Source organism: Perca fluviatilis, chromosome 1, assembly GCF_010015445.1.
Source record: "Perca fluviatilis chromosome 1, GENO_Pfluv_1.0, whole genome shotgun sequence".
NCBI lineage: Eukaryota > Metazoa > Chordata > Actinopteri > Perciformes > Percidae > Perca > Perca fluviatilis.
In genome coordinates this window covers 45862605-45885297 of record NC_053112.1, presented here as the reverse complement: position 1 = coordinate 45885297, position 22693 = coordinate 45862605, and the positions used below count along the sequence as shown (strand labels likewise).

Here is a 22693-nt window from a genome sequence, read left to right as displayed (position 1 = left end):
TGTTTGAAAGAAGGACATCCAGCTCCTCCAAAAACTCCCCCAGAGGACCTGGTGGGCGGTAGATAACAATGATGACTAGTTTTACCGGATGCGTTATGGTGACAGCATGAAGTTCAAAACAGAGTGGAGTGAACTGTGGCAGTGGATAGAGAGAAAATCTCCACTTGGGGTTAATGAGTAGGCCTGTACCCCCACCTCTACCAGTAGGTCTGGGTGAGTGGGTGAAAGAGTAGGCAGAAGAGAGACCAGCAGGGGTGGATGTGTTGGTTGGTGTAATCCAGGTCTCAGTGAGAGCAAGGAAGTCAAGGGATTTCAGGCTGGCAAAGCCAGAGATGAACTCAGTTTTGCGAGTGGCAGACTGGCAGTTCCACAGGCCACCTGCAACAAGGTGTTGTGTGTGTGTGTGTGTGTGTGTGGAACGGGTGGGATAGGTAAGAGAGGTGGGGTTGCGGAAATGTTGCAAGTTAATCCGTGGTTTGTAGTATCTCCGAGAGGAAACACGGACAGGAATGGAGAAGCAGCACATTTCAGGATAAAGATACCGAGCAGTGTAAGTGAGATATGAGATATCGAGCCCACTTAACTTCCCACTGAGACTTCTGCGTAGACTCCTTTGTCTTTGTCCTCCGAGTCTTGAGAGTTGTTAACCTCCACTCCCAAATTCACACTTCACACTCACTTTAACAAAAACCACTAAATTTTGTCTAGCAACACAACCAATCCAGCAAAAAACACACAGCAGCAGTAGAAAGTAATACACAGCAGCAGGAGAAAGTAGAAGAGTAGAAGTAGAAGAAGCAGCAAAAAAACAAATAAAGTAAGTACTTAATTTAATATCTAGCTGTCCAGTAGTCAAATTCCTTCAGCAATCAAATGCACTCCCATGTGTGCGGTCCCCCTCACAACACGATGTCTGCTGCTGAGTTAGCAGCCCGGCATATGCACTGCTATGAGCGAGCAGAAGAGGGGATGTGCCCACAGCTATAGCCTGGTTGCCAGTTTGCACATTGGCTGCCACCACTGTGGCTGTCGATCGTCTTTGTCAATCTTGACAAAGACGATGACCTCTCAGTTCAGGGCAAGATCTGGCGGAGTGCTAGGTGAACAGATATAGCTCCAGGGCAGAGATATGCTGAGTCACCTAGAGGCTGTACCAACGGCCGCTGACCCTGCGGCCTTTGTGGACAGCACCTCTGTGGAGACCAGCTGGTGGTAAACTACTGGTCGCAGCGCACTTCTTTGCTATGCTTCACCAGCCAAAGGATCCATGCCTCTATGAGACCAACCATGCACAGGTCTCAAGAAGAGGAGAGTGAGGAGAACTATCTGGATGTCCTCAGTCCCATGAGGTGAAGGCAGAGCCACCAGTCAACCTAAGAATGCGGCTGGAACTGGCAAAGCGGCATCATCCTCAGGACGCATGAGGACGCAAGCAATATGCCGGTAAAGGGAGACACACGGGAGGACAAGCAGCCGCTGCAACCGGACTCCCGAAGACAGTCAAAACCGTTGTCATGTAGGCTATGTTGTTTGCAACATGGGAACAACAATCCATGGAGGCTGCTCACAGACAGGCTCCTAACTCAACAGGTAAGCAAATTCACCATTGCAACCCACAGTTTCTGTTGATGAGATTGTCTGCAAACACGTAACCATACTCCTCAGGTGGAGATCAAACAATCAGTGATTCCATGCCAGCACAGGTGCTTTATAGGAACTAGCATAGGGCGTGGCCGGGAAAGCTGGTGTGTCTTATTTTCATTTTCATTTCATTTTTTATTTATTAAACAGGAAAAGATTAAAGACAATCGGGCCTGACTCAGTGTAAAACTGATTTTCAGCAGGTTCCTGCTCTGCAGAACATAAACACCATATACACAACAAAAACTCCTAGACAAAAACAGTCACAAACACACAGACCAGGAGAATGAGCAACAGGGCAAAGCCATAAAGCTGACTTAATGGTCGCAGGTAAACCTCTCCATTAAATAGCGAGCAAATGTTAATTTAAATGATGTTGTTGACGTTAAGGTTCTGATGTGCTGTGGAATGTCATTCCAGACTTTTGTGAGCACATAGAAAAAAGATCTCTGTCCATAACAGTTTCTAAAAGCCGGTAAAGGCAGAAGTCCATTTGTTGCAGATCTCGTAATACGCTTGGACCTTGAACTAGGTTTTGGAACCAACGTAGACAGAGCAGCTACAGTGTGACCATTTAAAATTTGATAATACAGTTTTATCCCAAGGCTTAATTTATAATTCTCAAATGTCAAGGCATTACACAGAGATAGTGCAGTACAGTGGTGAGTCCATACAGGAAGCCTAACATGTAGCTTATAGGCTTTGTTATACAGTTTTATTACTGGTTCAAGAATCTCATTTGTTGTAAGTGACCAAACAGGTAAACAATACGACAAAGTGGACATAATGATGGCATCAGTGTTGGGAAGGATACTTTCAAAACGTATTTCGTTACAGAATACAGAATACATGCCCACAAATGTAATTTGTAACGTATTCCGTTACGTTACTCAATCTGAGTAACGTATTCTGAATACTTGGATTACTTCAGGATTACTTCCACATTGAATTGCGTTTTATAAGTGTAGGAATGCAGCTATCACATCCAGCTTACTAAACAGGCCTATAATGGTGTGTTCTTTTCATTCCAACTAGCTGAATGTGTACCTGAACAAGCAGATAGATTATTGTATTGGTAGTCCCGAACTGCATACTACAAAAATCTAACCGCAGTCTTGCTACCACGAGCTAATTTTAGCTAACGTTAGCTAGCATGTCAAACGGGGCTAGTCTTTAAACGGCTCTGGAGCTAGTAAATCAGCACGTAGGAGAATGTAAAGTCGCACGTCAATTTTAAAATAGCAAGGTGACCAGTAAAACTACAGCAGACGACTACCCTTGGCTAATTAAAAAAATAGCTTAGCCTACTTTAAGATGCTTCTTCAGGTTGGAGGTGGATTCTTTGGACGCTGAAAGGAGGTTGGTTGCTGGCAAGCACAGGTTGCACTGCACAGTTATATTTCATTCTCCCTTTTCGTTCTTTAATGTGAAATGCTGTTTGAATTTCCAAGATAGAAACTTATTCCTGCCCTGGCTCTGTCGTGCCGGTTCCGACTCCATTGTGACTGATCACGCAAATAGCTATTTTTTTCGATTTCATATCGGGGCTTCTGGAAAATGCATAGAGTTGCCTTAATTTATTCAGAGTGAATAAACTCGTGAAACAGAGAAGTATCGTCATGTAATCCATTGATTTCAACAATGTAACTGTATTCTAAATACCAACGATTTAAATTGTAACTGTAACGGAATACAGTTACTCATAATTTGTATTCTGAATACGTAACGCCGTTACATGTATTCCGTTACTCCCCAACACTGGATGGCATGAAGATAAGTCTTTGAAACAGAAAGCAGCAAATATGGTCTAATTTTACTATAAACAAATAACTTTTGGTTTAACTTACTGGTTAGGGTTCGGACATGCTCACAATAAGTAAGATGTGAGTCAAGAGAGACTCCAAGATACTTATAAGTGGATACAACTGAAAGTTTTTGATTAAAGAAGTATTCATGTACCTGACCTCAGGGGGATCGTCCCCGTACATATGGAATATGTAATGGTGGAGAGATAGTCTCGATACGATAGAGAACACTGACAGTGAAGCCTTGTAAAAAGTTCCGTGAAGCCTTGTACAAAGCTCTCTATCACATGCACAGTATCATCTTACGTTGGGATGGTGTCGATCTCGGCAGGACACCATCCTCTTATCTCACACCGCTTGAGAGTGGTGTTAACAGGAACACATTTCCCTGTCAGAATTCCTGAGGAGGAAAAGAAAAGCTTATATGCAAACTGCAAAACCCCCCAATAATGTAGGTTCTAACATGGTGATTCAACAAATATACAATACATATAATAATAGTAATAATCATGAAAACAAATTAATCAAATACTGATATAATAAGAGAAGAAAAAGAAACAGAGAGAAGATCTCACCATAACTTCCTGGCTTGTTAAGGTGCTTTGTGCAGTTACTGTCGTGGGTACAAGTAAACTTCTTCTCACTCTGAGTAACACACACACACACACACACACACACACACACACACACACACACACACACACACACACACACACACACACACACACACACACACACACACACACACACACACACACACACACACACATGTAATGTTAAACAGGGCGTTGTAGGGACAAACTCACTGAGAATCATCAAAGACCAAAAACAGAGCTAACAGAGAGTAAATCTGCATCCATTAGGCCAGCAGAAAATGACTCGCATTGAATACTAATGTTGCTCAGTGTCTAAATTTACAGCTCACAGAAATTTAATATGATATAGTCTCTGGCTATTGTTTGATATGCTAGTGTTTGCAAAATGTTGCACATTTCAGATTCATTGTTAGCATTCTTAGCACACATTACATTACACATAACTTGGCTTGTTTACTATATTATGTGAACGTTGTGGTCAACCTGTCATCCTGCCGAACCACGTTCAAAAATGTGGCAGTTAAATAAAGCATTGCTTGATAGTCTATATGAAAAAAAGGAACAAATAGTCAATTATTTTTATTAAACAGCCAATTCTATTTTTTCAGGCATTTTTAGGCCTTTATTTCCACAGGACAGCTGAAGAAATGAAAGGGGAGAGAGAGGGGAAATGACATGGAGCAAAGTGCCGCAGGTCAGAGTCAAACCTGCAGCCGCTGCGTCGAGGAGTAAACCTCTATATGTGCGCCTGCTCTATCAACTGAGCTAACCCAATAATATACTAACCCTGCCACCCAAGGCCATTTGTCGAGGCTGAATGTGCCCCAATTTTTTTTTACACATGCTTAGAGCAGACAATACCTTAGCAAAAGTTTATCCAGGTCCTTTTGATACTTTTTGGATCTCAATTTCAAATCAATTAAATTGTATTTATAGTATCAAAGCATAATAAAAGTTATCTCAAGACACTTTACAGATAGAGTAGGTCTAGACCACACTCAATAATTTACAACAATTTTGCGAAATGATCATTTCAAACCAGGGAGAGGTGATGCAGGTTTTAAACACTGGATGGATAAGGGATTGAGTAAAATCATAGACGTGTAGTGAAGGCACTCTGATGTCATTTCAGCAGTTAATAGATATGTATGACCTTCCAAGAAAGCACTTTCAACATCTATTCCCAAATTAAAACTACCTTGGTGCCTTCACTGTCCACCATTGAACATCTCACAGTAAACAATTTATATGGTAGAGGCCAGATGTCTATGTATTATATTATATTATTATCATCAGGTTCTACAGAAAATTCGCACTCATATTTATCAGCTTGGAAGAACGATCTACACCTAGATATCACTGTAGAGTTTTTTATACAATTTAAATGGTTACTTAGGACTTACATTACACCAGTTAAACTACACCATTTTAATCCCAATATTTCTGACGATGGTATTAAATGTAATGAAGAAAGTGGAACTCTTTTGCACTGCATGTGGAGCTGTCGACAACGTCAAACATTCTGGAAAGAGGTTCTCATGCTGATTTCTAAACTGACAGAGACTGCTATTCCTATTAAAGTAAAAATATGTCTATTACATATATACCCTGAATGTTTCCCAGTAAGCACAAAGAAACAGAGACTTATTCATTTTTACTTAATACAGGCAAAACATGTAATTGCACTGAAATGGAAAGATACCATGCAACCTAATATCAGCCATTGGATTGGGGAGATGTCTTGTAACCTGACTTTGGAAAAACGTACTTACTTAGTAAATGGTCAAATTGAGGATTTTACGAGACGTAGACCCCTTTACTGCAATTTATGAAAGACTACATAACTGTGTGTGTGAATCTGTACTCCAGCACAAAATATGGAAAAATTGTAAATGTAGGAGAGCATAGGATGACTGTATTATTTATTTTAGTTTTTATTTATCTATTTTTTTTAAATGTGACTTATACATACGTATACGAGTATACGTATGTATGTGTATACAGGTATATATGTATGTGTCTGTGTATATATTTATGTATTTATACCAGCGTTTTTGGGTTTTTTTTGTAATTCGATTTATTATTTAGGCCGAGAATGTTGTATTACGGGGTTTGAAGGGGGTTCAGTGATCTTTTGTTCTGCACTTTAAAGAGAAAAATGCAATGAATATATTTTGGAAAAAACAAAATCATCTGAAGTGGTTTTGCTCAGCTTTGTGAAGCTAGGTTTGAACCCGTGAATCGCCGCTTATGGCTATATTTTTTTGAACCAGTTGTAATGATGGTAGAAATATTAATAATGGTGAGGCACTAATAAAGGTAGTATTGCAGTAATGGTAGTGACAATAGCTGACCTCAGGACAGTATCCTTGGACTTGGTTCTCTGTAGTAATCATTTTGGTGATGATGCAGAAGACTGAAGCTCCCTGTGGAAAACACATAGCACATCACCATCACTGTATCCTACTATCAGTCATCCATCCATCTGTCCATTCATCCAACTATCCGTCCATACCTGTGTAGGAGTGACGTAGTCTGCAACATCCATCACCTTGTTATTGTAGATTCCAAAACCTTTGACCTTGGTCATCACTGAGGATTCAATAGCCGTGTCCCTCACCTGGTAGGCCTTCTCATTGACAAACACCCACCTGAAGCACACACACACACACACACACACACACACACCAAATAACAAATGTGACATTGAGCTAAAACTGAAACGTTAGGCCTGTGCCTAGGGCCAAGCTGATAGAAATATTAAAACATTGTCCTGATCAAGAACAGAAAATGTCTAGTGTATTGCTTCTCTCAGGGGGGGGCGACATGCAGCAAAGGGCCGCAGATCAGATTCAAACCGGGCCACTGCCCAGGACTCAGCCGGGGTGCACACTCTACTGGGTGAGCTAGAGGTCACCCCTCTCAGACCTCATTCTAAGACGCAGTGGAGCCAGTGGAGTTATTCACTGTGAAGTAGTTAATAGGCTATTAAGCTGTAGCTGCTGTCTGACTGCTCACTGTTGTCGCCTGCTCTTTACTTAACAAGCAGTGACCTGAAAGGAGCTTTGGTGGTTTAAAGATTTTTAAGTTAATTTTTGTATGGCATCTACCAGCTGGCTGGGAGGTAATCTTTTACTTGCTCTGGCAGATGCATCTGCTCCAGGCCCCCAGGAAATGCGCCGGGCTTTGGCTTTAACGGCCAAAAAGCGGAATTTCAACTCCCGGCCCAGCATGTGATGCCCTCTGGTCCAAAAATACTTTTTTTCCCTTAGACTTACATGGCAAAAGACACGTCTGTAAATCAGTGGATAATTTTTTTTGGAGTGTCACAACCCCCCGCAAAATTACTCGTTACCATCAGAATTTGATCCATTCGGTCCGATATCATTTTGTCTAGAAGAGTCCCACGATTAAATAATTTATTCCCCATTCAAGATAGCGCAGCGCTAAACTGGAAGAAGCCTGCTTGGCCAGCGGAGGTCTCCAGTGCATCTTCTCTATGGGCTGCACAGTGCGAAATCTTCAAGCAATAGGCTTAAAACACTCTGTGCTGTCTTCACAGGCAAACGAATAGCCCAGTGTCCCGCTGTGAAACACCAGACACAGGAGAACTGCAATAGGCCTGTTGGGAATTAGGACGGTACAGATTAAATTATTAGCAATTATCAAAGATATTTGATCAATATATGTTATGAATATGTGTATTAATAACTTTATCAAATTGACAAATAATCGAACAGGGCACCACCCTGGAATCAGGGGCCAATAACTGAATTGTGAATACATCATCACAAAATTGTGTTCTCTTAAAAATACAGATATTGATTAATTTAATAGTATATTGATGAATGTGTGTGTGTGTGTGTGTGTGTGTGTGTGTGTGTGTGTGTTTGTGTGTGTGTGTGTGTGTGTGTGTGGGTGTGTGTGTGAAGAAGAGAGAGAGAGATAGAGAGAGAGGGGAAGATGACGACAAGCTCACGTGGGTAGCTAAGCCATGTGAGATCCAAGATGGCGGATGAAAAACTGTAAGATTTGAGGCTCTTTAGCACAATGCACAAAATGGCTACTCGAGGAAAGGCACAAACTGCCTTCTTAACCCCAAGATGGCAGATAGTGAAACTTTGTTGCACTATCACGTCACTAGGGGTGTGTGTGTATATGTGTGTCTGCGGTGTGTGTGTGTTAGGTTAGTGGTCAAAAAAAAATTCTACCTCTGGTGACATCTGACTTCTGGCAAGCAGTATACGTTAAATAATCTCTCTTTCAGTCTACTTAAGAGCTCTGCTGCAGTGTTACGTTGCCGCAATGCAGTGTTTCAACAGGATCCAGAAAGTGTTACAGGAACACTAAAATAGTTCACTCCAGCAAATGAAACTTTTAAATTAAATACAATCAGAAACCAGTGTTTTGGTTCAAACTTAACTTCTCATGTACGTGTGACTTTTCTGTATGAGGGGCCATTTGGGACATTATTCACAATTACCTCACATATGGAGTTTTATTCCTATCTTTATTCAAGAGCGCGTTCTTTCAATTTGAGAGCATTTCTCATTGACTTCACGTTTAGATTTTGTAATAATTTTGCTCAAAATCTTGTTCTCACAGTCAAATAGCCACAGCTCACGCTTGGATTTGCTGTGCTTCTGCTCAAACTCATACTCAGGATGCCTCTGTACACTTGCAAATCTTCTCTCAGATTTCTCCTGCAATCTCGGATTTTTTGTGTTACAACCCTGTCAAAAAACTCCAACCATTGCTAGGTGTACTGTTGACCAATGAAATGATCCCTGCCCTGCTACTCTGTAACCAAGTTTATTTACCCCTGCCATTCAATGCTTTATGATAAGTACATATGTCACCAATGTGCCCAGAATGGTCGACGCACTTTCACCTGCACCAACCAACAAACGGGAGAAAGGTTTGAAGTGGGATATATCAAGTTACGTTCACAATTACGAGGGTGCGTAGCATAAATTAAGCATATAGCATATGGTGCATATAGCCTAGCTTGATGTCTGTAAACGAATAGTTTTTCTTTGTAGAATTTAGCTAGATTGAACGACAGATGACAGACAGTATGTGTATATTTAATGACCCCCATTTTGTATTTTTTCTTGTTTGGTTAACCCTGGGGATTTGGCTAATTTTAGACCTGTTGGAGCCTATAGTAAAACTTAAACCGTAATATAACTGAAAGAGCACAAGAAAGTGGATTGTTTGTGGTGGTTTTTGCATCACTGCTGTGTGTTTATCTGTAATTGTTCTTCATTCATATAAAATTAGTATGAAAATAAATGAATTCATATCAGTCTATATAAAAGGAAATACAATTTCACTACTATAACACTATTTAAAATATCACAGTTATTTTGTATTTTTTACCCTAATGAAATAAATACAAAGTAAACTGAACAGAAAAGAACAAGTATTTTGTTTCAGTTTCTCTTCTTCCAGGTGGAACTGAAGTACCCCTGTTGAGCTGCATCACAGACACTACAAACAAACACTGTGTTGTTCCAGTCAGCACATTCCTCCCAACTCAAACTCCCAGTGGTTCCCCCAGTAGTCACCTGTGCAGAGGGAAGGAAGCAGTGGCACGAACCAAGAACCAGGGCAAGTCTGAGAATAATGTCATTGTACTATAATTCAAATACTACAACTACACTCACATCATGTTACATACACGCATCATTTCTTCATCTTGCTTAAATTCACAGGATGTCAAACCACGCCCGGTAGAGAAAATGACTGTGATGTCCACAAAACCAAAGCAGAGAAGGTAAGGTAAATGATTAGTAATTATGTTAAAGTAAGATATGTACACATAATATCTTATGGGTTGATGTCTATGAATGTTGCCTCAAATAGGAGCACACTATACAAAGACAACAGTGGAGAGTTGCTGGATCTGTCTGTCCTCAAAGTGCCAGAGATCTACAAGGACTTCACCCCCGTTTCTGCACCAAGGGTATCCTTGCAAGTTGTTAAATGGCTTTAATTCCTATGAAGCAGTATACTTTGCCTGTAGGAATTACTGTAGCAGGAACATTGATATTAGCAAACAGATGAACAAGGTAGTACAGGTGAGTTGGTGAGCGTGGTTATGATATGATCTCAAATAAAGATAAGCCTATTGTTCACAAGAGGGGAAATTCAGGTATTGCAACACAAAATAAGAATTATTAAATTAAATAGGACGTATATACCACTAGTATAAGAGAAGAAAATAAACTATACAAGAACAATTAACTCAAATTTAAAGTTATGAGGTAGTGGCAAATTAAAGTGAGCAGCAGTGTGACTTTTAGCTTTAATGGTTGGTGATATGACTCTGAAGCCATGATGCAGCAGCTGAACAGTGGTCGAGTCCTTCAGCCCCATCTGGAATAAAAGAAATGAAACAAAATACTTGTTTTTTTCTGTTCAGTTTGCTCTGTATTAATAAAAAAAAAAAACCTTTTTAAAGGAGAAATCCAGCGCAAAATGAACCTAGGGGTACATAACACATGGGTACAGAGTTGACCATTCTCTGGGATATGTTTTCATGCTAATCGAATGTGACCAGTTTTAGTACAGTACAGTCTTTATAAACTATCTTTTTAATAAACTGTCTGTACACTTAGAAAGTGTAGGGACCCTCATTATGCTACCATGGAAGTGTGGTGATATTTTGAGCCTTGTTAGTGGTATAGAAATAGCGATTTCATTTTACTTTTGCGTGCCCCAATGACTGCTGGACTGAATGGTTGCTGGTTGGTGCTTATCACAAAGCGTTGAACGGCAGGGGTAAATGAACTTGGTTACAAAGTAGCCAACCGCAAGGGACATTCTAACTTAAGGCTAATGCACCCTTAATGGGGCAGGGATCATTTCATTGGTCAACACTACACCTGGCATACTATTGGTTGGGGGGATTTTGACAGGGTTGTAACACAAAAAATCTGAGAGCGGAGGAGAAATCCGAGAGAAGATTTGCAAGCGCACAGAAGCATCCTGAGTGCGAGGAGAAGGGCAACAACAACATATCTGAGTCCAAGCAGAAAGTTTGAACACAAGCACAGCAAATCCAAGCTCGAGCAGTGGCTATTTGAGTGTGAGAGCAAGGTTTTGAGCAAAATTATTACAAAATCTAAACGTGAAATCAATGAGAAATATTCTCAAATTGAAAGAATGCGCTCTCGAATAAAGCTAGGAATAAAACTCCATACTCACACACATACAAGTGAAATGCTCTCACACACTCTACTGAAATGCTTTCATACACAATACTGAAAGATGATACTCTCACATACTATACTTGAACCTCACACACACAGACACACAACTGAATCACTCTCATAAACACTTTTGAAACACTCACACGCAATACTGAAACGCTCTCATAAACACTACTAAGTACATTTAAGTAGAGCGTGTGAGAGCATTTCACTTGTATGTGTGTGAGATAATTGTGAATAATGTCCCAGATGGCACCTCGTATTTCAGGCTTGTCCTTTTCCAGGTAGGCCCAGTTCCTTTGTCCTCAGATGCTGGCCTGCTCTCCATTCCCCACACCAGACTCTGTACCTTCGGAGACAGAGCCTTTAATGTTGCAGCCCCATCCCTCTGGAACACCCTCCCTGCAGCTATCCACAATGCTTCATCCCTGGACAACTCCTCAAACACCACCTGTTAGGCCTACTAACTCCCTTAGCTTAGCTTAGCCCCAGTAATTCTGTATAGTGTCCTTGGGTTTCGTGAAAGGTGCTATATAAATCAAAGTTATTATTATTATTATTATTATTATTAAAAGGGTGCTTCAGGTCTCATGTTGGGCATGTGGCCTTTTGTCTAGGAGGTCACATATCTGAGGAGATTCTCGTTGTTTAAAAAAGGGATCACACGCTTGTAGCTGGGTTGGATCAGGTTTATGCCTCGACGCAGAGGTCCAGGGTTCAAATCCGACCTGTGACAATTTCCTGCATGTCTTCCCCCTCTCTCTCCCCTTTCTCACCTAGCTGTCCTGTAAAAAAAAAAAGAAATTAAAAGCGGAAAAGCCCCAAAAAATAATCTAAAAGGGATCACACTGCTTCAGTTCCAACCGGCCATACACAATCAATCAATAAATAAATAATTAAATACATTTGTGAAAATACCATGTGTGTTACCTGTGTACTAATATATGAAAATCTGTGCACCAATTAGCCATTTTTGCTTTAATGTGTCACTAATTACCTTTTAAAAAAGTCTAATAAGATCTAACAAGATCTGACAGAGGGAAACAAGGATGGACCCCACTTTGGATTACTGTACGTTTTTTTTGTAATTTGTTTAAAATTACCTTCTAATAAAGTCTAATAAGATCATACAGTGAAAAATAACGATGGATCTCACTTTAGATTACAGTGTTCTGGTCTAATATGTCGCTAATTACCCATTAATAAGGATGCAACTGGATAATAAAGCTACAATGTCCTGGAAGCTTTCATGTTACTGTGGTCCTGTAGTGACATGCATTAAATGTTATGATGTCTTAAGTGGTATGGGAGTAGAGCATCGATGAAGTATGCATTTAGTATATATATATATATATATATATATATATATATATATATATATATATATATGCTCAGTTACTGGGATTTTCATGCACAACCATTTCTAGGGTTTACAAAGAATGGTCTGAAAAAGGAAAAACATCCAGTATGCTGCAGTCCTGGGGGGACAAAATGCCTTGTTGATGCTAGAGGTCAGAGGAGAATGGGCTAACTGATTCCAGCTGATAGAAGATCAGCTTTGACTCAAATAACCACTCGTTACAACCGAGGTATGCAGCAAAGCATTTGTGAAGCCACAACACGAACAACCTTGAGGCGGATGGGCTAGACCAGCAGAAGACCCCACTGGGTACCACTCATCTCCACTAAAAATAGGAAAATGAGGCTACAATTTGCACAAGCTCACCAAAATTGGACAGTTGAAGACTGGAAAAATGTTGCCTGGTCTGTTGAGTCTCGATTTCTGTTGAGACATTCCGGTGGTAGAGTCAGAATTTGGCGTAAAGAGAATGAGAACATGGATCCGTCATGCCTTGTTACCACTGGGCAGGCTGGTGGTGGTGGTGTAATGGTATGGTGGATGTTTTTTTGGCACACTTTAAGCCCCTTAATACCAATTGGGCGTCTTTTAAATGCCACAGCCTACCTGAGCATTGTTTCTGACCATGTCCATCCCTTTATGACCACATCTTTCGGGGGCGGCCCAAAAAAAAAAAAACTAATGTAGTATAACATAAAGCTGTTCTTTCTGGATGAGTGCACCAGAGTCACAAAGTTCGAAACATGCAGAATAATATTTCTGGTAACATGCTACATGCATTTACTGTACTAAAATGGCTAAGTGCTTGGTGCATCTTAAAAAAGCTACAGGCTAGGCTTGTGTCGGCCTGAACAAAGAGTGGACACTCTTTGAAGCAACCCAGTCTGACCGCACACATTGCTTTGTCGCTAAATTGATTGGTTGAGTGATAGCAAAGTGGTAGGTTCAGGAAGAGTCTTGTCAGTCTTAGTGCATATATGTGCAGCAGATGGAAATTCAAAATGAACTGAGAGGTTCCAGACTAACTTGCATTTGTGAGTTGGTCTGGCAATGTCAGGCTATACGTTGATATCAGGAACTCATGGAAGCATGAACTACATGAGGAGGTGATTGGTGGGGTATGGTTGGAAGGGAGATAAATAACAATGCTCCTTGCTCCTCAGCTGAAATTTTAAATTCAGACAATGTTTAAAAAAATGTTTTCCTAATAGTACAACCCGGTCTCACGCCAAAAAATGTTTTCCTAATAGTACAACCCGGTCTCACGCCACAATAACGAGACGGTTGGGGTTAGGAAAAAAAAGAACGGGGTAAGGAACCGTCACACGCGGGACAAAGGTACTGCCACACGCGGGGCGCGATCCCCGGTCTCCGGCGTGAAAGTCCTGTGTTTTATGACCCATCCACCCACCCACCCACCCGACCAACCGCCCTACGCGGACTTTCGCCTTATCAACTACTCGCTACTCGCTTTCGTTATGGAATCACGAAATATGCTTCCCATTAAAATGCATTGCTTTCAATTTCGTAATCACCACACGAAAAAAACGGAATTTACGTAACCTGTCCACGACTTAATAGATTACAATAACGTGACTATATAACGACCTGGCATGAGACTGGGCTGAATAGTATAACTGCTGATCAGAGTAGTAACCCATTAACAACTAGATTAAGACAAAAGACAAGATCAGAGTAAGATGTAATGTCTATGTTTAGTTGTTTCACACACATAAATACAAATCACATTAAAATATAAGTACATGTAAGGGTGTGGTCGAAACCTCTAAGTGCTCATAAAAAATAAACACCAAAAGGACATACAAATGGTAAAATATAATAATAATATAGTATTAATAATAATAATAATAATAAAATATTAGTGTTCAAATGTTTCATATAAAATATGTGTAGAATTATATTTAAGAATAGAAAAGAAAATGTTTTTGACAGTAGGGCATTTCTAAGTCTCTTTGTGTAAATAGACAATGACACAGAGAAATCAATTAAATCTACATTCTTTTTTTCATTCCACAAGATAACTCCATGAAATCTGATAGAAAACTAACCATGGGATTTAATAAATCAGTACAACTATAGCTGCTGGCTTTTGAAATGTATTTGTAATTAAATGTACCAGGTTCATTAATATAAAACCATAAGTGGAAGGTAACCATCGTTTAATCTTTGTGTCCGTATGCGTGTGTAATGCCGGTACCAAACTACTCACCACTTATATCAGAAAAGTACAAATTGCCAAAAGAAAACAAAAGAAAACACACATGTTGTGGACAAAGATGCAACTTTTGTGAAAAATTACACTTTGTGCTTAAATGTAACACGTACAGTCAGAGACTCAAAAGCATGTTTGACAGATTGCAAGATTTATACCCGTTTGCGTATGTATAGAACAGGAGAAGTTGCATGTATATATGCCAACCTGAACTTCAATTTATTTAAATTAATCCTAATCTTGCTAATGATTTTAATGATTCACTAGACATTGTAATACAACCTAACCTAAAAATGACTGTCAACCAATTTTTCTTTTTTAATTCATAATTTTTTTTAACATTAGTTTCTTGTAAATAGTAAAAGTGTCAATTAATCAGGGCAGGTGCGATATATAAATCAATGCCTTATACATTACATGAAATATGAAAAATATAAAAATTAAATTTCTGTACCTGGCAGCTGCTGTTGTTTCATTAAACCAGACCAAGTAAATACTGCATAATTCTAAAATAAACCAGAATGAAGGGTAATACTCACCCAATGAAGTAAGTAATGATGAGGAGTTGGACGACACGGTTGATGATGCCGATGGTCCAGCTCTTCACTACCACTGACTTGGTGGTTTCATAGGTCAAGAAGTCTTTTATACAAGACCACATCCTAGCAGTATGTGTCTGAGTAAGTATAATAACAATATGTATTTGTGTATGTGGTAAGATTTAAAGGAATATAAAGAAAATGTATGGATTGTGAATATAAAGGCTGAAACTAAACCCAAAATGAAGCAGCTGTTAGTGTGTGTGCCTCAATTACAGATTTCAGTCCACAAATGCTGCGGACGTCTTCATTATTATTTAGTATTGGAAAAAGAAAGAAATCGATATTTCAAGTCCAACACTGAGAGCAGTATCCAGATAGCCAAGAGCTGTATCTCTTCTTCACGGAAAAGGTAGAGCTGTAAAGAAATCCATGTTGCTCAGTGACACCAGTCTTCAGTCCATGCTCACTTCCTATAACTTCATGTATTATGTTGACCAACTGGCCAACAAGTAAACAGCTTTCTCTTTCTCGTCTGTCTGTATCTCTCTCTTTATCCACTCTGCCTATCTCTTTCTTCTTTCCTCTTGTTTATCTCTGACTCTGTTTCACCCCCTCGATTATCTACACCCCTCCCTCTTTCTGTTCATTGCACCATGCACTAAGTGGTTAAGCATTCTGGGTTCACAGTCAAGGGGGGAAAAACAGCAACTGTTGAGTGTTGACTAAATGTAGGACAAAATCATCTAAAATCTGCTTTCAGAGGTATTAAAATGAGCTTTTTTTGTTGTGCAATTCATTGGTTCCCTGAAAATGAGCGACAATGAAGATACCATTGTGAAAAGTTTAAAGATTTTTAACTAGAAGCACTCAATTGTTACTTATTGGGAACAATTTAAAAAAAAAAGATGCTGGTGCTCAGAAATAGATATGGATACTCAGCCTTATAGACTCATAGTGCAGGTAGAGATTGAAAGTCCATTTGATTGTGGTCGGTATGCATCATTTTGTTTATTGGCTGTGTGATAGCCTACATTGGCATGCGTGTGTGTGTGTGTGTGTGTGTGTGTGTGTGTGTGTGTGTGTGTGTGTGTGTGTGTGTGTGTGTGTTATAATAGGATTATACAACAGCTTGGGTGAATAACCAATTCTGATTGGTCAAAGGGTAGGCATTATTTCTCAGTAACTGAACTTAACTGACTGCAAAGGAGACTGGTTGATGAAAAAATCCACCAAAATAATAAATTGCCTTTGTCACATATACATTTGTTCAGTAAACAATGTATGTCACTATATTGAATTTATATAAAAAAATTAGGCAGGAGTGTAAGCATGCTCAAAGTAAAATTAATGAATTAACCTAATGTTAAAAGTAGTGCCCACCCGTGAAACCCTGTGCCCCATGGCTGATAAATGTGCCCAACGGCTAAGGTCCAATTTTGGTAATCCCAGCTGAATCCAGCTGTTAGCTGGATGTATTGTTACATTGCTAACATACTGATGCATAACTTTAAATCAACATGAGCCATTATTCCATTGCTATCATTTCAGATGCAAATCAATTCTATGATAAGTATTTGATGATTGAAAGTGCATTATATCCATTATGTTAAAGCTAGAATCAGACCTCATATATCAGTGTCCACATCCGAATACACACCACAAACCACATCCAGGAGATCACATTTCACACTAATGCAATCACAGCTGTCTTCAGTCTAATGCCACCTAGACTCTCTGAATACCTCCATTAAACACAAGTCACTTATGATGAGTCGATAATGGACTGCAATTGGATGAGAACGAGGAAGTGGTAAAATATATATTTTTTTTATTTCTCTTTCTTTACCGGGGATGAGGTGATGGGAAATAGGAGGAAAAAATGGAGGACAAAGAAATGAGGGGGACTAACTGAGCAAAGAGATGGGTTTACTCACACATAAAAAGGAAGCCAGCACACACACACACACACACACACACACACACACACACACACACACACACACACACACACACACAGTACTACAAATGTATCAATAGCACAATTTATACACATGTATTACAGTACATAGCTTTGTTGAATACTAATTCTGATTGGTTAATCATGCCATTCTGTGGTCTGTTATTTCTGTATAACTATTTTTTCAATTTAATTTTATTTATAGTGTCAAATCATAACAGGAGTTATCTCAGGACACTTTACAAATAGAGTAGGTCTAGACCACACTACACAAAGACCCAACAATTCCCCCCCAAGAGTGAGCATTTGAGGCGACAGTGGCGAGGAAAAATGTCCTTTTTACAGGAAACCTCGGACAGTCCCTGACTCTTGGTGAGCGGCCATCTGCCGCTGCCGGGTTGGGACACAGAGACACTAAATAATTATAGCAGTTGGTATGATGAACAGTTGCTATTATAGTAGCAATAAAGATATCAGACTGTTGCTAAGTATAACAGGACGTTGCCATGGACAAAGTTCTGATCATAAACTCTGGCAGATTATCGGGTTGACCTTAACTGGTACCGATACCGGTACCTGAAATTCAGTTCCGTTACCCAACTGTACCTTTTTTCGGTACTTTCCCTCTGTTATAACAAAAAAATTATTTCATTTGTAAAAATAGTTCCAAACCTATTTATCCTATTTACTTTACATTTAGTTATTTCTTACACTGCACTGTAACTTTAATTCTTGTATTTGTATCTTATTCTATTTTAGCTTTAGTTTTATTTTCATGACCGTTTTTAACTGCTCCGTCCGCACATCTGCGTGTGTGTGTCGGAGCTACGCTCTCTGTCAACATGCAGAGAGGACGAATAAGCTTGCGCTTAAACGCTCTCAGGTACTGAATTTTGGCATCGTTTGATTTAACGTGAAAAGTAAAGTGTGTAAAGTGTACCCTCGGTAGTAGCGACGTAATTCGGTTGGTACCCAATAAATTACAGAGTTCGGTACCCAGCCCTAGTCCTGACCGGGCAGGTTAGGCTTATTTACCCAGTGTTGAATACTGGAGATAACAGTTGGTGGTCTTTAAAAGTCTTTTCTCATGATATCTCCTTGCTCGCTTCATTTTTTTGTTCAGAACAAAATATCATAAGTTAAGACCAACCTGACTGACTTTAATCAAGGGCAATTTGTTGTGTGCTGTGGCAAATGGGAAACATGAAATGTTCATGGCTGTGATTTACATATTCATAATACTGTATTCACGCTTTCAGTTAAACTAACCAGATTTTTAAGATCATATAATTGCTTAAAAAACTTTTAAACACTCACACACACACACACACACACACACACACACACACACACACACACACACACACACACACACACACACACACACACACACACACAAACTTTAGGCCCCTGGTTCGATTTGGTGTCACGGCTGGTGTGATCCATGGTTTTGGTGTTATCATGGTGTTGTAGAGTATTATGGACAGGTACAGTTGGTACTGTGATAGGAAAACAGGGCATTTTTAAAGGAGTGGAGAGATAGAATGGATTGAATGTTTACCGGTAGATTATTCCAATCTGAGGGGGCTTTAAAGCGCCCATATTATGCTCATTTTCAGGTTCATATTTGTATTTTAAGGCTGTACCAGAATAGGTTTACATGGTTTAATTTTCAAAAAACACCATATTTTGTTGTACTGCACAGCTCTCTCTCACTGCTGCAGATCCTCTTTTCACCAGGTTTCTGTTTTAGCTACAGAGTGAGAACTCTTTTCTTCTTCTTCTTCTGTACTATCTTTGATTACACTCACACATGCGCAGTAGCTCAGATGTAGATCATGTCAGCTAGCTAGCTCCATAGACAGTAAAAGAAAGGTTGTTTCTTCAACTTCGGTCAGTTCCAAGGCAGGATTAGCTGGGAGACTTCTTCTAAAAGAAGGCGCACATGTAAGTAGTTCTTTTGTAGATTATGGTGAATTTGTGTGTGTTGTAGCAGTGCTTTGCTATTGAGAACGAGGTAGTGGTTGTGGTTAGCCAGCTCGTTTCAGCTTGTGATGTCACAAGCCGTGCAGATTTTGACCAGCTCAACCGGAGACTGAAGGCAGGACACATTCAGAAACCGTATCTCACTCAAAAACAGCATGGATGGATTTCTTTGCGTGTGGAAGCACCAGAGACACAAAATAACACTTTAAACCTAAAGGCTTTCTTAGCTGTAGCGAAAGATACAGCATGGACAATTAAAAAAAAGTTGTGTAGAGTGTCTCAAGTGGTAGGTAGAGGAAAAGGGTACCATAAGCTGTTTTAAATAACTAGGGTAATTGAAATGTATACATTTATAAATAAGCTGCAACCAATGCTGATGTCTTCTTATTGAGGGTGATGGTAGAGCAAGTTTTCATACATAATACAACGATGAGTAGTGAAAAGGACAACGATGAGTAGTGAAAAGGACATCCCAGAACAAATCTACAGATTCAGATTCAGAAACAACATTGAGAGGGAGCAGATTAGTGCTGGTTGCAACCTGATATACAACATCAGCATAGTCCATAATTGGTAAGATAAGTTGTTGCACAAGTTTCTTTCTAACAGTAAGAGAGAAGCATTTTCTGGAGCGGTAGAGAACAACAATACCAAAGTTTATTCTTTTTAAAATATAATCAGTATGATACTTAAATGAGAGCTCAGAGTCTAACCAAAGTCCAAAGTATTTGGTGTGTTCAGCTTTTTGCAGTGAACTACCATCAGAACATGTAATTACACATGTGTGACCTTTTAATTTGGATTTGATGGTCTGTGGAGTTCCAAAAATCATAATATGAGATTTGGTTTTATTAAGTAGTAATTTATGAGCCAGTGTTGTAGGCTATCAAAGTCAGACTGCAGAGCTGATTCTATCTGTAATAAATTAGTTTTGGAAGTGTATAATACTGTATCATCTGCATAAAGCTGAACACAACATTCAGAGCAGATTGATGAAAGGTCATTAACAAAAATAGAAAAGAGAAGTGCACCAAGAGTTGAACCTTGAGGAACACCTTGTTGCTGAGTTAATATATCGGATTTGCATCCTTATATCATAACACATTATTTTCTGTTATGGAGATAAGAATTGAACCAGAGTAATGCATTGCATGACAGACCAGCAGAGAACAGTTTATCTAAGAGCAAGTAGTGATCAACTGAGTTGAATGCTTTTGTTAAATCAATAAAAATTGCACCAGTTAGTTGACTGTTATTAGATGCGGAGAAAATATAATTTGTAAGCTTTAATAGTGCGGTGGTTGTGGAGTGATTTGATCGAAAGCCAGATTGGAAAGGCGATAAGATATTGCACTTATTTAAATAATGGGACAGTTGATCGTAAATAATTTTTTCAAAAACGTTTGCAATAGAACAGATGATTGAAATTGGTCGCTAATTATTGGGATAAAGAACATCACCGCCTTTGTGAAGTGGAGTGATACAGGAGCATTTCCATATGGCAGGTATTTCACATGTAGACAGACATTAAAGAGATCACATAACGGATACATAATGATATGAGATGATCATTTTAGAAATCTGGCTTCAATGCCATCCAACCCAGGACCACTGCTCACTTTTAGAGCATTGATTGCATTTTCTACCTTCACAGGTGTTATATGCTTGAAAGAGAAACTATGACTGGGCAGGAAATTGTTTAAGTGGCAATCAATAGAGAGATTGGGAACTGTAACTGAAGATACCTGGGAAAAATGTTGATTGAACGCTTGTGCAATTAGTAGTGGGTCTTGTAAAATGATTTTATTGACTGTGAGATTAGTAGGTGAGGATTTGTTGGATGTATTAATTCTATCTTTAATTGTATTCCAGAACTGTTTAGTGTTTTTAAAGTCATGTACAAGGGATTTCTTATAATAGCTAGATTTAGCATTTCTGGAAATAGTTTTGCTATAATTTCTCAATTGCCTATACCTTTCCCAGTCAGTCGGAGCTTTGGTTTTATGAAAGTTATCCCAGGCATTATCTCTCTGTCTAAATATACTTTGGAAGATGCACACCCTTAAAACTAGCGGTTTTTATGGGAGTGTGTTTATCTATAACGTTACTAAATTAGTATAGAAGTAGTATAGAAAGTCCCATGCGTTATTTACATCTGGAATAAGATGAAACCTATCCCAATTAATTAAAATCAAGTCATCAATGAAATGGTTAATATTCACTTTCTTATATTGCCTAATTCTAATTAATATGGGTGGTAGTTTTGGCAATTTAATTTTCCAGATGCAATATACAATGGCATGGTCACTGAAACAGCCGGACATAATTCCTGCTTTAATGAACCTGTTTGGATGAGAAACCAGTATACAGTCAAGCAGAGATTGACCCCGGAGGGTAACACGGGTAGGTTTTCTGATAAGCTGGGTTAGGTTTAAGTTTCCAAAAATGTTTGTTTCTTTTGAGGATTTATCAGTCCTGTTCTTGTTAAAGTCTCCCAATAAGATAATTTCATTTCTGCACCTAAGTGAATTAATAGTAGAGATGATACTATGGGCTGATATATGTGCCACCAGAAACTGAATTTGAATCATTTATATTTGAATTTGAATTGCTAAACTTGAATAATTGCATTGAAAAACTGAATTTGAATCACATAATTTGAAATTGTATTGTTTAATTTGTATCATTGCATTTAAAAATTTAATCTGAATAGTATAATTTGAAATTGAATTTATTAGTTTGTAACTGAAGTCCAATAAAATTTGATCTTCACTGAAAATTCAACTCTCTATATATCCTCACATTCAGTTCTCACTATTCGGATTCAGATCAGCAAATTCAATTTCAAGTTACTGAGACAGACATCCGGGTACTTGGAGGATGAAGGAAGAGCAATCGAGTGCAGATCGATAGGTAGAGTTCAGTGGCGCAGGAATAGCACTAAAGATGCCAAACTGTTTTTGGATGTTGGAACGAAAGAAATGACAAAAACCAAACAGCAAGGGATAACAGTTCACAGGTGAGAATGTGTTTTATGATATATATGCAATCTGAGCTCCGGCGGCAGTGGGAGGTGGAGAGTTTGTTAGGTTGTAAAAAGTTAAAACCATGCTTATGTTTTATGTTTTAAATAATACATTGTATGCTGCAGTCAGGTTATGAAAATAGGAATGGAATCTAGAATAACTACTAAGGTAAAAGCAGCTGGTTATTTCTCTTCCCCTCTCTTCCTGTTTCTTGAAGATAGATTAGGTTAAAACCAACTATTAACATATGAAGAGAAACGTCTCTTTGAGTCTCCAACCTCCTGGTGCCAAGTCTGGGTTAGAACAAAGGAAATGCAAACTCTGTAAACT

At 39.0% G+C, this 22693-nt stretch overlaps 1 protein-coding gene across 1 annotated transcript in view; it reads right to left on the bottom strand.

Moving 5' to 3' along the window:
• The window catches only part of p2rx3b (purinergic receptor P2X, ligand-gated ion channel, 3b), a 40388-nt gene extending 24493 nt beyond the window's left edge, over positions 1 to 15895 (bottom strand). The window contains exons 1-5 of the mRNA XM_039809255.1: positions 15392 to 15895; positions 6558 to 6693; positions 6397 to 6468; positions 4022 to 4091; positions 3753 to 3846 (exon numbers count right to left, since the gene is read on the bottom strand). Coding sequence (XP_039665189.1) covers positions 3753 to 3846; positions 4022 to 4091; positions 6397 to 6468; positions 6558 to 6693; positions 15392 to 15513 — 494 coding nt within the window. The 5' untranslated portion in view covers positions 15514 to 15895. The remainder of the gene's footprint in view (positions 1 to 3752; positions 3847 to 4021; positions 4092 to 6396; positions 6469 to 6557; positions 6694 to 15391) is intronic.
• Positions 15896 to 22693: the final 6798 nt, after the last annotated feature.